General features: G+C 35.7%; 1 protein-coding gene across 1 annotated transcript in view; it reads right to left on the bottom strand.

Annotated features, from left to right (window-relative positions):
• LOC136040031 (transmembrane protein 94-like) overlaps window positions 1–16,755 on the bottom strand; it is a 273,850-nt gene that overhangs the window by 13,309 nt on the left and 243,786 nt on the right. Inside the window, exons 22-25 of the mRNA XM_065724097.1 lie at window positions 13,272–13,480; window positions 5,858–6,032; window positions 5,078–5,198; window positions 81–205 (exon numbers count right to left, since the gene is read on the bottom strand). Coding sequence (XP_065580169.1) covers window positions 81–205; window positions 5,078–5,198; window positions 5,858–6,032; window positions 13,272–13,480 — 630 coding nt within the window. The remainder of the gene's footprint in view (window positions 1–80; window positions 206–5,077; window positions 5,199–5,857; window positions 6,033–13,271; window positions 13,481–16,755) is intronic.

Below are 16,755 nucleotides of genomic sequence, written 5' to 3'. Positions count from 1 at the left end.
TCATACCATGTTTCTACATGTTTGCCGTATAGTGGTGCCCAGTCTTTTATCCAAAAAATGAGTATTTTTATAGGAATTACCTCTTTGGACAAGTTTTTTGGCAGCTTTTCAGTAGGAACTTTCAAAATATCTGGATCTGTTGGTAAACCCATCAAAGAGACGGAAAGTAACGGAACAACAACAAAACACAGCCAAAGTCCTTGACCTGAAAAATTTAACACTTAATTCAAGGTACCAGGTAAATGGCTCTACAAAGGTAATAATAAAGGTAATACAAAGGTACTAGGTAAATGGCTCTACATTTCTACAATAAAATAAAGAATATTGAGTATTCGACACTTATATTATTAAAACGGCCTAACTGATTATCTTTAAAGGGTTGCATATTCCTTTTCCAATAACTGAATGGGAAAGATTCCTCGGTTTCGAAAATTAATCTATTTTTGATTAAATATATAAAAAAAACTACAAAAAAGCGTATTCAAATGAAAATGAAGAACGCAATTAAACTCCGTTCTGGGCTGAAATATATGAAATTTTGCTTTCTTGTAACTTTGAAATTTTGGATTTGCAAAATAATTTTTAGCACTAACAGACACGAAAGGATCTACAAGATTATAAACAATTCATTAGTTTGAAATGTGGAAAATAATTATCTAAGTTTAAACAACCTGACTCTCCCTCTCTCTACTGTCATCGTCTCTTTGTCATCAGTATCGACTTTCATTATTGATTATTAATTATTTATTTGTTCAATCATTATGAAATATTTTAAATTAATTATCATTCAATTACTTTATATGCTTATCGTAAAATAACTAAAAATGATTGCGCAACTATAACTAAGCAAATAATTATAATTTAGTTTATCACGAAATTCATTCTACCGTTAAAATTATTAACTAGATTCTTAAGAGTAAATTGGACTGAACACAAATCTCGATTAAATGCACAATTTGGAAAAAGATATAATTCATTTTAACTACAACTATTAATATTTAAACACACTACAGCACAGTTTTATCTAGTAAAAGTCTCGCCATCAGGCCAATAGAGTTATACAGACCGTTCTCCCACCCAAACCTGTTCAAAGCTTCACTTTTTACTCCTTCCCATGAGGTTTCAACTTCATTTGATCCTTTGATCACGATGTTTTGGCGCTGTATAGAAAAAAAAACTATCTAATGTTCAAAAGTCAAAGGGCCTACATCTACTTTCTGGAACGGAAGAGGGGGGAGAGGCAAGAAAACTTTGATATTTTTTTGTAGTACTTCTTGTTTACTGTTATCACTGATCAAATGGGCGAAGGAGCATCGTGTTTGGTTATGTGATAACCTAACTTATCTTCTTAAATTAATTACTGCAATTAATTTTAATAGTAGATATTTGGTCATTTAGGACTACTTTCAAAATAATTCCAGAGTGATCGAGATTTAAAAAAAGTATGCAATTCATCAATAAATGCGAAGCTGGGAGGAGGCTAAGACTCCAAAGAACCACCTCTAATTATACAAAACAAACACTTTTGTACAGCCTCAATTGAAACAAGACTCAGAATAACCCCCCTTCTCCCTTATGACAAAGAATACCTCTTGTAACTCTGCCAAGAAATAAGCTATCTATATCTACCACCCTTACCCTTGGGGCTGCAGACATCAAGTTCCTTCTGGTAATATTTCGTTTAAATTTTCAACCACCGTTAAAATGGGTACGCATTGAGAAGGTGTAAAAAGGGATGCTTTGAATAGATTGGGATGGAGGAGGAGCGTGCGTAGCTGTGTTGGCCTCAGGCAGCTTGGTGCTGCAGTGAGTTGTAATTATTAGTAGTAGTTTGTTACAATCTAAAGCTTAAAATCTTAAAGATTTTGTCTGATGCCGTGTTAGTCCGATGAGGTGGGGGAGGGGAGGGCAAGAAAGGTACAAAAGGAAACCACAAAGTCTGGTGAAAACCAATCACCATTTGTCAAAAATATAGTTGGTGTCTTTAGATTGAGCTATTCTTCTATGCTTCAAAACTATGCAATCATCAAGCTTAGGTCCTTAAATACATACTTTGATCAAAATCAAACACGATTCATTAATGCTCTGCTCTTTGATTCGAGACATTCACACTACAATCTTAATGATAAAAATTCAATCATATCCGATCTTCCAATCTTGTTGTGACATATCCAATCTTCTAGTGGAAGATTTCTACGAAGAATGAGCTATTTACACAATTTGGGACCTTACCCCTAAGGCTACATTTATCACATCATCTCCTGAAGCACATTTTGATTTTTGACTAAACTGTTTTACAAATTTCAATCTGATGCCAGGTGAGTTTCGACGGCACCAAGGAAACATGGGGCGGTGAAAGGGCGTCATATTGTCCTTAGTTCTGGCTATTAAATTTTTTTTTATTACTTTAAAAGAAGAGTTGTGACAAAGAGTGAGATTTAAGCATCAAGAGTGGGGTATCACAGAGGGGGCAGCCCCTTTCATATATGGAATAATTTCAGTTCGTAAAGGTTTAATGCTGCTCCTTACTTTCGTAGGAAAAACTAGTTTGAAATAAATTTAGTTTCTGATGATTTTTCAAATAATCCTGGAGAATCCATGATACACCACACAGTAGAAAATATCAGGGCACCACAGGTGCCGTGATATTTTCATTTAACTATTTTCTGGAGGTTGCAGCAACCCTCATGTATGGAATAATTTATTTCATTTCAAGTTTTAATCTTACTCCTTACTTCCAATTGATTTTTTAAATTTAATTTGTCACTATTTTTCAAATAATGCCAGGAAATCCCCATCCTTTGGTTTAAATTTCCCCTAGGAAGTTCCCCCACAAACTCTCTTCCCATGGAAAACTCTTCCCACGGAAAACTCTTCCCGTGGAAAATTCCCTTACTTACAAAATCCCATTCTAAAAATTCCAAGAAAATCCTACCTCAAAATCACTCAAATTGGGGTAGTTAGTCGTGATTTCTTGGCATAGTAGAAAAAATAACATACTCAAGAATAACCATAATCAGCCTTAACAAAGACAGGTTCTCCACATAATCATATAGAAGGCATAAAGCCATGATTGAAGAAAATAGCACCCGATACCCATACTCCCGATACCGATATGCTTGATACCAATACGCCCGTTATCACTTACAGTCCCTTCCAGGGGGAATCTGGAGGGTCATATGATCGTCAAAAGAATAGTTATTAGATCTTTTAACTATGCTGAACGAAATTATTATCTCGAAATTTTGTTCGGACGAACTTGGGAGGAAGGGACCGGGGTAGGGGTTGGCTGTCCTCCAATCTCTTTGGTCACTGAAAAGGGGACCTACAAATTTTAATTTCCTTTCACATGAGCCTTCTCCCGATCTTCTAGGACCATTGGTTCGGTACGATCGCCCCTAAAAAAAACACATCCGTGATCTTCCTTCTCGCAAAAAACACCAAATTCCAAATTTTTGGAGATGGAGACTCAAAACCTCCACAGTAGGATTCCCTGATACGCTGAATCTGATTGTGATTTCCATTAAAATTCCTTGTCTTTTAAGGGGTGTTCTCCCCCTTTTTCGAAAGTCAGGCAAATTTCCTCAGGTTCGCATCCTTTGATGGGTAACACTAAACTTAACGAATCTTACACATTTAGAATCAGCATAATAAGCCAAATATTTTGATGTACCTACTGATTGCAAAGTTTTTATTTTGCAGTCTCGGTTACTATTGAGCCAGGTCGCTCCTTACTTATAGTTCGATACCACGCACTGTTTGACCACAGAAAAAAATTAACGAGAGACATACCGCTCTTTACTAAGTCAAAGCTAACTGCAGACTTCTTTTCCTGCCCATTTGTTAAACCTTATTCATGGCCAGCTTAAAAATAAAAATTATTTTATTTTTAGTTACAATTACTTGTTTCCCTTCAGATTATCAGATTAAGAGCTTATTACAAGGGCTAGTTTATAACCTTTATTAATAAAAAGCAAATACAACTAAACAAAAGAAACAAGAAGTATCAAAAGGGCACACTTAAAAACAGAATTGATGAATCAGAGACGTACCAAAGCGCCTAGACAAGGTGTGAAGGGCTGTCTGAGTTGTGGAATGAATGTTTTGAAGTGAGTTAATTGAGCGAATGTCTGAGAGGAATATGTGTGCTATCACACGTAAGAGTAGCACACGAGGGAACATTAAACAGTGCTCCCTCGAGAGCAAATTCTTGTTGCTCTGGCGAGCAATAGGGGTTGAATTGAAACGTTAATATTGAAAAAAAAATATTAAATTAGTTGTGTTGAAAATGATAATAATGAACATTACTAGCATATATTGTCGAGGCTTGTTTTGACTAATGTTTTTTTTTTGTCTTTTGATTACACTTTTAGGAGTAAAAATATCATTTAGAATCCTTAGGACTTACGCGAATTTCAAACATACACTTCACTGACGGTGAATTCATACATCTTTACCAGTGGCGGTTCTAAGTCTGGCAGAGGGGGGGGGGGCTCACCCCCAGTTTTTCAGACATCTTACATTAAATTACTTTTATTTTGTTATTTTTACACTTCTATTAAGGGAACTAATTGACTAAAAAAATTCACAAAAGCATTTCGTATACCTTGCACCCCCCCCCAGTTTATGAGGCCTAAAACCATTACTGATATTTACCCTAGATAAAAACCGATGATTCTGAGGCCAATTTGACGAATTCGTTGAACAAGGATTAGAGATGTCAGAAAGCATATTCAATACTGGTTTTCATTTTAATTCACCATTTGTTTGGTGTTACATCTTCGTCGGATTAGACACAGTTTACAGGATTGAACGACACATTAATCATACCAGTAGGCTAGTTCACCTTACCAAACTGCCGAATCGTAAAATCACGACGAAACACCAAGCCTATATCAATTCTAAAGTTCCTCGACGAGAGAAAGGTTAGATTCATTGATAATAAAAAGACCTTTTTTGAATTTACAGATTCATACGGTAAGAGCATATTTGGTACGTAAAGACCTCACCCTAAAATAAACCCCCAGACCAAACTAGCTTGTTTTATTTCTGTAAAAAAAAGGTTAAGGTTACTTACCTGAGCTCAAAATTGGAGGAAGCATAACAAGTGCAGAGATTATGTGCATGAACGTAATTGAACAACAGCAACAAGTCCAAAACTGCATCACGTTTTGAAAACAGGAGATAAGATGCCTGGACTGGAAGAAGGAAAACATCAAGACCGGTCAAAAGTATATTAACTATGTGAATAAGTAACCGGAGCTTTACGATGGATCTACCCATCTTGAATCAGAAGTAGTATTATTACTTAAATATTATATTAAAAAAATCATTATAAACTAAGAAAAAACTATCTCGTTAGGACAAAACCAAAGTTTGATTAGACTTCCATCATAGATCATCTTCAAGCTTCTGAAATTCGTTACATTCATCTTTGCGACTGAATATTTTCATGATATTATTGCTTATGGACCAAAAAAGGGAACTGGTACAGAATTTTCTTCTTAAAGTCACTCATGACTAAGGGAGCATCGATAGAAAAGTCAAGATTCAGCTGCGATTGATGACCTGACAGCAAAACTGGAGCGTGATAGGTAGCCTACAGCTAGATTCCCTTTTAAGTCACCACTACCTTAGCTGAGATTAACTATAAGGATGTAGGCTGTTCTTTATTGTATTAAGTAGAGGATCTTTTATCTATACAATAAATTAACCTTCAATACAGCTAGTAACTATATATTTCCCAATAGTAGCACCGTACCCTTAAGCAGCGGACGGTGCTACAAATCTTAACATAAAAAATGTGAAAGTCATCTAAGACATTTAATAATACTGATTAGTAAAATATGGGTTTTACCTCAAGGATTAGTTGTAGCAGAGAGGAAAGCTCGTCTCTATGGAAGCTAAGAGAACAGGGCAGTGAGTTGAGTCGTCTACTGACTTCAACTGGAGATGGACCATTTTGTAGATGGGGTATTTCGAAAGAAGGACTGGCTTGGCATAGTTGAGGATATAAGGGTTCAACGGCTAAACTGAAAGCAAAACATAAAAACAAATTTGTTAAATAAACCATTGAAACAAATAAGCCATGCTGAAGAGTACATACAGGCATACACAGATGTCCAGTACGCTTAAATAGTGCAGTTGATAAATCAACCCTTGTTTAATCCATTTAATGTTCAACTAACTATTTAATTACAAAATGATAATTAATTAATTAACCAACCTGTTATATGTTGATTAAATCTGAAAGGGCCTTCTTCAAGAAAGCTCTACTTCACTATTGCGTATCACATTTTTAAAGGTCCGTCACCTAAAATGCTATACAACTCCCTTAAAAAGGGAAGCCGTTAAAGCTGCAACTTGAAGTGAAAGTTCTACGTAAGTTTATCAGATTATTTTATGAGTATTTGACATAGAAGGCAAAATAATTTTATAGAAGAATATGCATTAGCCCCATATTTTATTGGAAGAGCACCAGAAGTGATTTACACATAATCTGAGACAACTGCAACCTGAGGGCACTTGTCTAAGCATCATTAAGTTGATTTGATTTTTTTTTTTTTACCGAAAAACAAGTTGTCGATTAAGTAAAGATAAACTTAAAACAATTGGAGATAAAATTTCAATTTTCATCAATCATATGAGGGGAGAAGAGTAACTTCTCAGGCTCAATCAAACTCATTATTTCCCTAAATATATACAGGTAGTATGTCTAGGGAAAAGATTGAACCATAATTACTCCTAAGCAGGCTTCAAAACTCTTATCAGGCTCAATCAAACTTATTATTTCCCTAAAAATATGCAGGTAGATATGTTTAGGGAAAAGATTGAGTCATAATTACTCCTAAACAGGCTTCAAACATATTTCATTGCAAACATACCTCAACTTAACTTCACGGAGAATACAAAAACTAACACGAAAATGAAAAGCTTCTGAGCAATGCCAATTGCCCAGAGGGCATTCGTAAAAAAAAATGATAGCTGCTATAAATTTTCATAAATGGATAAAAATCAAAATAAAGAAAAAGTAAGCCTAATTTGATTTGTATATGAAAACAAGAGCTAAGAGCTCATATGGCACTTGTGACGAGGCGAGAAGAGCTAAGAATCAGAGATCATATGGTATGAGCTCTAACAAAATTCTATGAATCAATAGATTGATTTAAAAAGGAAAATAAGAGGCTTAATGCCGGTCAAGATTTAAAATAAGAGCTCTGAGTCACAAAGTCCTTCTAAATATCAAAATTTATTAAGATCCGATCACCCACTCGTAAGTTATAAATACCTAATTTTTTCTAATTTTTCCTCTCCCTTTTGCCCCCCAGATGGTCGAATCTGAGAAAACGAATTTATCAAGTCAAATTGTGCAGCTCCCTGACATGCCTACCAATTTTCATCGCCCTAGCACGTCCAGAAGCACCGAACTCGCCAAATCACTGAACCCTCCCCCCAACTCCCCCAAAGAGAGCGAATCCAGTACGATTCTGTCAATCACGTATCAAGGACATTTGTTTATTCTATCCACCAAGCTTCATCCCGATTCCTCCACTCCAAGTGTTTTTCCAAGATTTCCCCCTCCAACTCCCCCCAATGTCAAAAGATCTGGTCGGGATTTGAAATAAGAGCTCTGAGACATGAATTCCTTCTAAAAATCAAATTTCATTACGATCCGATCATCTATTCGTAAGATAAAAATACCCCAATTTTCATGTTTTCCAAGAATTCCGGTTCCCCCCTCCAAATCCCCCGAATGTCACAGGATCTGGTCGGGATTTGAAATTAGAACTTTGAAGCACAAGATCCTTCTAAATATCAAATTTCATTAAGATCTGGTCACCCTTTTGTAAGTTACAAATACCTCAATTTTCAAAATACCCCCCCCCCCCAATTCCACCAAAGAGAGCAGATCCGGTCCAGTTATGTCAGTCACGTATCTTAGACAGGTTTCTATTCTTCCCATCCAGTTTCATCCTGATCTCACCGCTTTAAGTATTTTCTAAGATTTCCAGTCCCCTCAACTGCCCCCCCCCCCCAATTACGTTTGATCCGGTTGAGATTTAAAATAAGATATCTGAGTTACGAGGTCCTTCTAAATATGAAGTTTCATGAAGATCCGATCACTCCTTCGTAAGTTAAAAATACGCCATTTTTTCTTATTTTTCAGAATTACCCCCCCCTCCAAATTGAGCAGATCCGTTCCCATTATGTAAATTACGTATTCAAGACTTCTGCTTATTTTTCCAACCAAGTTTCATCCCAATCCCTCAAATCTAAGCGTTTTCCATCATTTTAGGTTTCCCCACCCCAAACTTCCCCCAATGTCACCAGATCCGGTCAGGATTTAAAATAAGAGCTTTGAGACACGATATCCTTCTAAATATCAAATTTCATGGAGATCCAATCACCCGTTCGTAAGTTAAAAATACCTCATTTTTTCTAATTTTTCAGAATTACCCCCCCCCCAACTACCCCAAACAGAGCGGATCCGTTGGTTATAAAATAAGAGCTCTAAGACACGATATCCTTCTAAACATCAAATTTCATTGAGATCCGATCACCCGTTCGTAAGTTGAAAATATCTAATTTTTTCTAATTTTTAAGAATTACTCCCCCCCCCACAACTACCCCAAAGAGAGCGAATCAGTTCCGATTATGTCAATCATTTATCTGGGACTTGCGCTTATTTTTCCCATCAAGTTTCATCCCGATCCCTCCACTCTAAGTGTTTTCCAAGATTTTAGATTTCCCCCCTCCAACTCCCCCCAATGTCATCCGATCCGGTCGGGATTTAAAATCAGAGCTCTGAGACACAATATCATTCCAAACATCAAATTTAATTAAGATCCAATCACCCGCTTCTAAGTTAAAAATACTTCATTTTTTCTATTTTTTCCGAATTAACCGGCCCCCCACTCCCCCCCCCCAGATGTTCAAATCGGGAAAACGACTATTTCTAATTTAATCTGGTCCGGTCCCTGATACGCTTGCCAAATTTCATCGTCCTAGCTTACCTGGAAGTACCTAAAGTAGCAAAACCGGGACTTTAGGTTTCCCCCTCCAATTCCCCCCAATGTCATCAGATCCGGTCGGGATTTAAAATAAGAGCTCTGAGACACAATATCATTCCAAACATCAAATTTCATTAAGATCCAATCACCCACTCATAAGTTAAAAATACTTCATTTTTTCTATTTTTTGCGAATTAACCGGCCCCCTACTCCCCCCCCCAGATGGTCAAATCGGGAAAACGACTATTTCTAATTTAATCTGGTCCGGTCCCTGATACGCTTGCCAAATTTCATCGTCCTAGCTTACCTGGAAGTGCCTAAAGTAGCAAAACCGGGACCGACAGACAGACCGACAGACAGACAGACCGATAGACAGACAGACAGACAGACCGACAGAATTGGCGATGGCTATACGTCACTTGGTTAATACCAAGTGCCATAAAAAAGGTTAAAAATGAGAGAAAGAAAAGGAAAACACGCGTCTTAAAACAAACTTAAAATTTCCATTTTTTTCTGCTCTTTTTACTTTTAAACATGTTTTACAAAAAAACAGAACGATTTATAAAGGAAAGTGAAGTGATTTTACAAAAATAAAACAAACAAAATTATGAAAAAAAATAATAGCTTTTTGTCACTATAATACTGAAAAATTAAAATCTGATTAAGCTTACAGGAGTTTCTTTCTTTAAATATAATCATATTTTAAAGAATCCTTTCATTAGTCTAATATACAGTAAACGTTAACCAAACCTAACCCCCTTTTAAATTAACTCTTTGAAAACCAATTGATACATTGAAAACCAATGGTGAATCAATTCTCAACTTATTTATTAGAAATATTATTTAAACCAAAATAGACGATTTCAAGTCACCAGGTTTCGTTTTGACAGTTACATTTAGGTGCCAATTTTCTACATTTTTTAACAAAATGGAATTAAAAGCAAGAGCACTTTCACCATGGGCCTACCAGGTCTGACCCGGAGTGTATGAGCCCGCCCCACAACAAAGATTACTTAAAAAAATGCGTAATTTAAAATAGTAAAATTAAATTGAGAGTGATGAAATGATATTTATCGTACAATTTGTATTTCAATATCAAATTAGCCAATTGAGCTAAGATTGTTGTTTAAATAAACCTTTCTCTCTCTCTCTTTCTCTCTCTTTCTCTCTCCCATCTGACTTTCTCTCTTTTCTAGCATCTAACTCAATCAGCTATTTAACACTACAAGCCAAAAGCACTTCAGGCACTCCAAAAAAAAAAAAAAAAAAAAAATATATAGACAAATTGTTACAGAGTAGGCAAACAAAATTGCTTAACCATTTTCAAACCAAAGGCAGACGCAAAAATTGGTGTTATTTAATGGATCATGATTGTCCTTAAAGGATTTCAGGCCAGACGGTATAAAAGTTATATAAAATATATAAATAAAGGTTCAGTAGTTGATAAAGGTACATAATATAAACTTAATATAAACATAATATAATATAAAGATGATATAATATAAATATAGTATGGTATGTTATATAATAAATTATGATATATAATAAATAGTTTAATATAAACTTTCAACTACATCGTAAGAGCATGTTCCTCCTTGAATTATTATTTTTGGCAACATAATTTTCATATCATATCCGTTTTGTAAACGTTTCGTTTATAGTATTTTTTTTTGAAAAATAGTATAGTAAGAATGGTCAAAATATTTATAATTTTTGGTTGGGCAAAAATAACGCTCTAGTCTCTAGAGATTTGAAGGGGGGTATCCCCTACACTAATTTACCATTCTAATCTGTAATTATTATTAAAATTTTCTTATTTTGCTGTTGCTGTTGTCATCACAGGAAAGAAAAGAGAATTTTAGAGTATTTAGGGATTTGAGGGGGTGGTATCCCCTAATCTAATTTGTAATTCTGATCTGTAATTAATATTAACATTTTCTTATTTTGCTCTTGCTGTTGTTATTAAGGCAAACAAAAGAGGCTATTCAGAATAATATCGCTTTCTGTAGAGTCCAAAAGACAATTTAGCCCTTAGAGGGCTTAAGGGGATGGTAGTTCCATCCTTATTTTTTTTACTTCTTTAAGCGGATGGTATTTACATCCTTATTTGTTTTACTTCTTATTCTATTATTGTTGTTGCGTGTTTTTGCAGTTTCTGGTCCGTACTGCATTACCTTTTCTAACCAAAATTCACCTTCGGCAGCTTCTATTCGCGATAGACATTCTGAGAGTAAAACTTTTATTGTACTATCGGTCAATACACTAGTAGAACGTAGTGTAAAATTCGTGTTTACAAAAAGGTCTGGATAATCTACTTTATATGTAATAATTTCCGAAACCCATTTTGGGATTATAATTTTTTGGACTTTCCTTTTTTGCTGCTATACACCTATTTCCATTGTAAGGAAAGTTGAACTACTTTACTTATCCTAGCAGGGCAGAGGTAAGTTAAAATTTATATTGCCACGCATAAGTACTGCGATGCAGATGAAGATCAGTCTCAGATTTCAAGAAAATATTAAAATTTCTGACTAGAATTATGAGTTCCGGAACTTATTCTTTTTAAGGAAAGCAACTTTCTAGCACATATATAATAAGGGAATAATTTTGGCCTTTCTTTAGCTTTCCACGGTCCTTCCTGTAAAAATATTCGCTTGGTCCATAAATATGACTAAAAATATTGAGATTCAGCCATGTCAGGTTATTGGTACTAAAGAAAACTGGGTTGATTCATCTTAATGCCGTAATCTTAATATTACGGCGCAATACAAACGATGGCCAGATACAAGTATACAGAAATATTACCTTGCATCCCCTTTCATGAAAGCCATGTCAGGTTATTGGCACTGTAAAAATATTCTCTTAGTCTTTAAATATGACTAAAAATATTGAGTTTCAGCCATGTCAGGCTATTGGCACTAAAGAAAACTGGGTTGATTCATCTTAATGCTGTAATCTTAATATTAAGGCACAATACAAACGATGGCCAGATACAAGTATACAGAAATATTACCTTGCATCCCCTTTCATGAAAGCCATGTCAGGTTATTGGCACTGTAAAAATATTCTCTTAGTCTTTAAATATGACTAAAAATATTGAGTTTCAGCCATGTCAGGCTATTGGCACTAAAGAAAACTGGGTTGATTCATCTTAATGCTGTAATCTTAATATTACGGCGCAATACAAACGATGGCCAGATACAAGTATACAGAAATATTACCTTGCATCCCCTTTCATGAAAGCCATGTCAGGTTATTGGCACTGTAAAAATATTCTCTTAGTCTTTAAATATGACTAAAAATATTGAGTTTCAGCCATGTCAGGCTATTGGCACTAAAGAAAACTGGGTTGATTCATCTTAATGCTGTAATCTTAATATTACGGCGCAATACAAACGATGGCCAGATACAAGTATACAGAAATATTACCTTGCATTCCCTTTCATGAAAGCCATGTCAGGTTATTGGCACTGTAAAAATATTCTCTTAGTCTTTAAATATGACTAAAAATATTGAGTTTCAGCCATGTCAGGCTATTGGCACTAAAGAAAACTGGGTTGATTCATCTTAATGCTGTAATCTTAATATTACGGCGCAATACAAACGATGGCCAGATACAAGTATACAGAAATATTACCTTGCATCCCCTTTCATGAAAGCCATGTCAGGTTATTGGCACTGTGAAAATATTCTCTTAGTCTTTAAATATGACTAAAAATATTGAGTTTCAGCCATGTCAGGCTATTGGCACTAAAGAAATCTGGCTTGATTCATCTTAATGCTGTAATGTTAATATTACGGCGCAATACAAACGATGGCCAGATACAAGTATACAGAAATATTACCTTGCATCCCCTTTCATGAAAGCCATGTCAGGTTATTGGCACTGTAAAAATATTCTCTTAGTCTTTAAATATGGCTAAACATATTGAGTTTCAGCCATGTCAGGCTATTGGCACTAAAGAAAACTGGGTTGATTCATCTTAATGCTGTAATCTTATATTACGGCGCAATACAAACGATGGCCAGATACAAGTATACAGAAATATTACCTTGCATCCCCTTTCATGAAAGCCATGTCAGGTTATTGGCACTGTAAAAATATTCTCTTAGTCTTTAAATATGACTAAAAATATTGAGTTTCAGCCATGTCAGGCTATTGGCACTAAAGAAAACTGGGTTGATTCATCTTAATGCTGTAATCTTAATATTACGGCGCAATACAAACGATGGCCAGATACAAGTATACAGAAATGTTACCTTGCATCTCCTTTCATGAAAGCTCCAGCATTCTGTGGGTTAGCAGAGGAGCCAATGACACATACTATCTCGCCGTAGTCTTGCATAATTTGTATCATTTCTTCTGTCACGTCTGGAGTACAATCGGTGAAAAGCGACACTAGCAATGGAACGTTGTCAACATTTTCAATGTGAGGACGTATATTCTTTATGCCTTTTGGGAGCTTCGCCTAAAGATATAGTTTAGTAAACAAATAAGGTCTATATTTTTTTGCCACCATATTGCATAGTCAATGTGGGAGAAACTGCCGTAAGAGAATCATTGGTTATTTTACAATATATTTAATTGTCAGGATTAAAACCACGAATTACCTGAGACAACGTTAAAGAACAAAAAGAAAAGAAAATCCACAATCTTTATGGAGATAATAGAGGCAGTACTTGTTGCATCCCTGTGTGAATTTTTCCAGATAAGAAACAATTCCTTGACACACACGTACCAATTGTTTGTTTTTTGGAGTGGGATATTAATAAAAAAACTGGAGGGTGGGACTCCTATAAAAAAATTAAGTTTATTTGATAATTTTAATAAAAATTTTCCATAAAATTAAGGGTTTCGGGTGGTGTCCCGAGGCTTACTATTCGTACTTCTCTATTCCTAAACATTTAGTTGACTTTCACTGAGAAACTGTGAGTCATTATACAAACCTACACGAAACTTCAAAAGACTTTGCCTTACTGCGTGTAGTTGGTTCATTCTTGTAATTGTGTTGCGAGAGCAACACTTTGGTTTTGTCGTGGTTTTTTTTTTTTGTTCCTAGCACCCCGATTTCAGCTTATTCCTAGAAAGTGGTAAGGGTCTAACCTCTGCGGTTTTTACGGAAAGTGTGGACCTTAGGCCGGATTGATGAATATGACTTTACATTTTGGAAAGCTTCGTAGAACTCTTGCCTGGGGCCAAAAAGGATGGTTTTTGCTTGTCCTTGAGCCAGAGCCTATAGTGTGTGAACTGAAGAGGAGTTGTATAGCCTATGTCAGAGAGGACTATCTGAAGTTATGCAGCTAACCTTTCGTTTCATCAAACCATGTTTCTGCTTTCGAGTGGAAAGCTCCGTTCTAGCAGGCAAGCAGGCAGGCACCAGTTTCAAATTGAAGATGGACTAAAATCTATAAGTGTTAAATATATGCGACAGTTACCCTGCCCCACAGCCAATATATTTTCTTTGAGTGATAAATAGAAAAATTTAGAGAAGCAAAAAAGCGGCATTTTCCCACGGGTCCGAAAGTGCTGCCATCTATTGTTTCTACCCATTTCTGTTCGTGATTTCAGCTGAGTTTATCATTCGGTTTTTCGGACTTGGGATTGCGGTAGAGAAATGGTATCAGATGTGCCTCTTAAACTTTAAAAGTTCTCTCATTGCTAAAGAAATTAGAGTTTATCCTTTGCTCCTTTCTAAGTGATGACGTTAGAAAGTTGGCCTACGGCAAAAAAGTCAACTTTTGAACTAAGACAGATAGATTTTTTTTTCGACGGCAGTCGATAGCTTTTGATGAGCTGATCAAAGTATATGTCATCCATTTTTTTGTACAAAAATTCCTTCATGAGATATACCAGTTTGAAAGTTTAAAGGGGTTGACAACTTCAGTAGTAAGGTACACACTGAAACCAAAAATAGGCCGATACCAATTGTGAGACACATAGGGGAGTTGTAAGCAACAGTCGGCTGTTAGCTAATAATCATCCTCGGCAATGAGGGGTTCGCAACTCTTACTAGTTGGTGTACCTATTTTTTGTTTCCGTTGTATTTGATGGTAAGACCAATTTGGTTCCAGTGGTAAGACATGTAGGGGACTTGTAAGTAATAATCGGCTGTAAGGCTACAATCATCTTTAGCAATGAGGAGTTTGCAACTTTTGCGAGTTGGTGTACCTAGTATGTATTTTAGCATCCTTACAGATTAACAACTTCAGCGTTTACTCGCAGCGAGGAAACAAAACCAAAGTGTGGCTCTCGCAACACTTTACTCGGCGAAGCCGAGCAGAGGTTGCCGCAACACCTCACGTTGCCCATGCAACGTAGATCTAGTTAAGCCTGTTCTGTAATTCCTAAGAGAAAAGTTCTTTTGTTCTTTTTGACGAATAGATGTCATCACTGAATTCATAGCTAATACTAATTTTACGTGGCAACAGCATACAGAGAACGGATTGGATGAGGTCGATGGGTTGGAAAAGGATTAACTTAACAAATAGCTTTTTCTAAGCTAACGTGACTAGATTAATTATCATGGGGATTAAATCATCTCTGATCTTGAGGAAAGGATCAAAATGAAAAGCTTACCCTTCATTCATCGTCTCAGAAAACTGTTGCTGTTGCATTTGTCAGAGCTTCAAGAAGAGAAGTGAGTAAGTAAGTAAGCATGACGGCACTAGACCCTCAAGGTCCAAACCAGCGATGCTGATCTCCGTTTCGTGGCCCTTCAGCCAGGAAGAAGAATGGGGGCTTGGGGGCCAGCAATCCTGTGCTTTCGCACACCGTTCCTGCTTACCTTCCCTAGATTTCTCCAGGGATCCATTTAAAGCTGGGTGAACTCTGGCTGAGCTTACAGAGTCACGCCACTGACCTCCGTCCCAAATTAAATAACTGGCTACGACAGGGATGCGACATGCAACATACACGAGCACCAAAAAATGTGAAATATTGAACCTGGATAACGCAAATAATTATTAGGGCACCACGGTCTCCATCACAACTATGTTATTTTTTTCTAAACAAATACATATACAGTATATATATGTACGAGTATACTAGTATATACAAATTGAGCTACATGTATACATAAATTGAGTTCAGTCTACTTGAAAGGTTAATTAGTAAAGAGATCCTTTGAATGGATCTCGTTTTTTTTCCAAAACTTTTGTCATATTTTTCTTTCAATAAAAATGCATTATCATCAGATTTGAGCTGGTATATAAAATTTTAAGATGAGTAGAAAAAAAAAACATTTTGAAAATCGGTTCTAAGATTAGTTACTATCGGTAAAAAAAAGTCGTCAAAAGTTGTCAGTTATGAAAACTACAAAAAAAAAAAAAAAAAAAAAAAAACAATTTATAATCAATACAAATCAGTTGCAAAAAAGTCCTGGCAGTCGTCAAACCTACAAACAAACATTGAAGTCAAGCTTGCTACAATTGGAATACAAACGTGGTTGTCTGCGAACATCAGGCTAATGCTATAACATAAAAGTCCAAAGTAAAAATTTTAGGCATATAATATAGAAATAGCATTTGATTTACACAAAAGGAACTCCGTAATATAGCCGTTCCAAATGCATGAAAACTCAATCAATACAGTTTTTTGTCGTAGTTATTTTAACTCAATTGATTTCTAATATTTCAACTTTTACATAAACTTTTTTCCGTTATAAACGCATTATTTTAACTTTTTATTTTTTATCAAATCCAATTATAGCTAGCACAACCCTAAAATGATGGCTCATATATTTTG

Source organism: Artemia franciscana, chromosome 20 (genome assembly GCF_032884065.1).
Source record: "Artemia franciscana chromosome 20, ASM3288406v1, whole genome shotgun sequence".
Classification (NCBI taxonomy): Eukaryota; Metazoa; Arthropoda; class Branchiopoda; order Anostraca; family Artemiidae; genus Artemia; species Artemia franciscana.
Note: the sequence above shows the minus strand (reverse complement) of the source record. Positions and strands in the feature narration are given on the sequence as shown.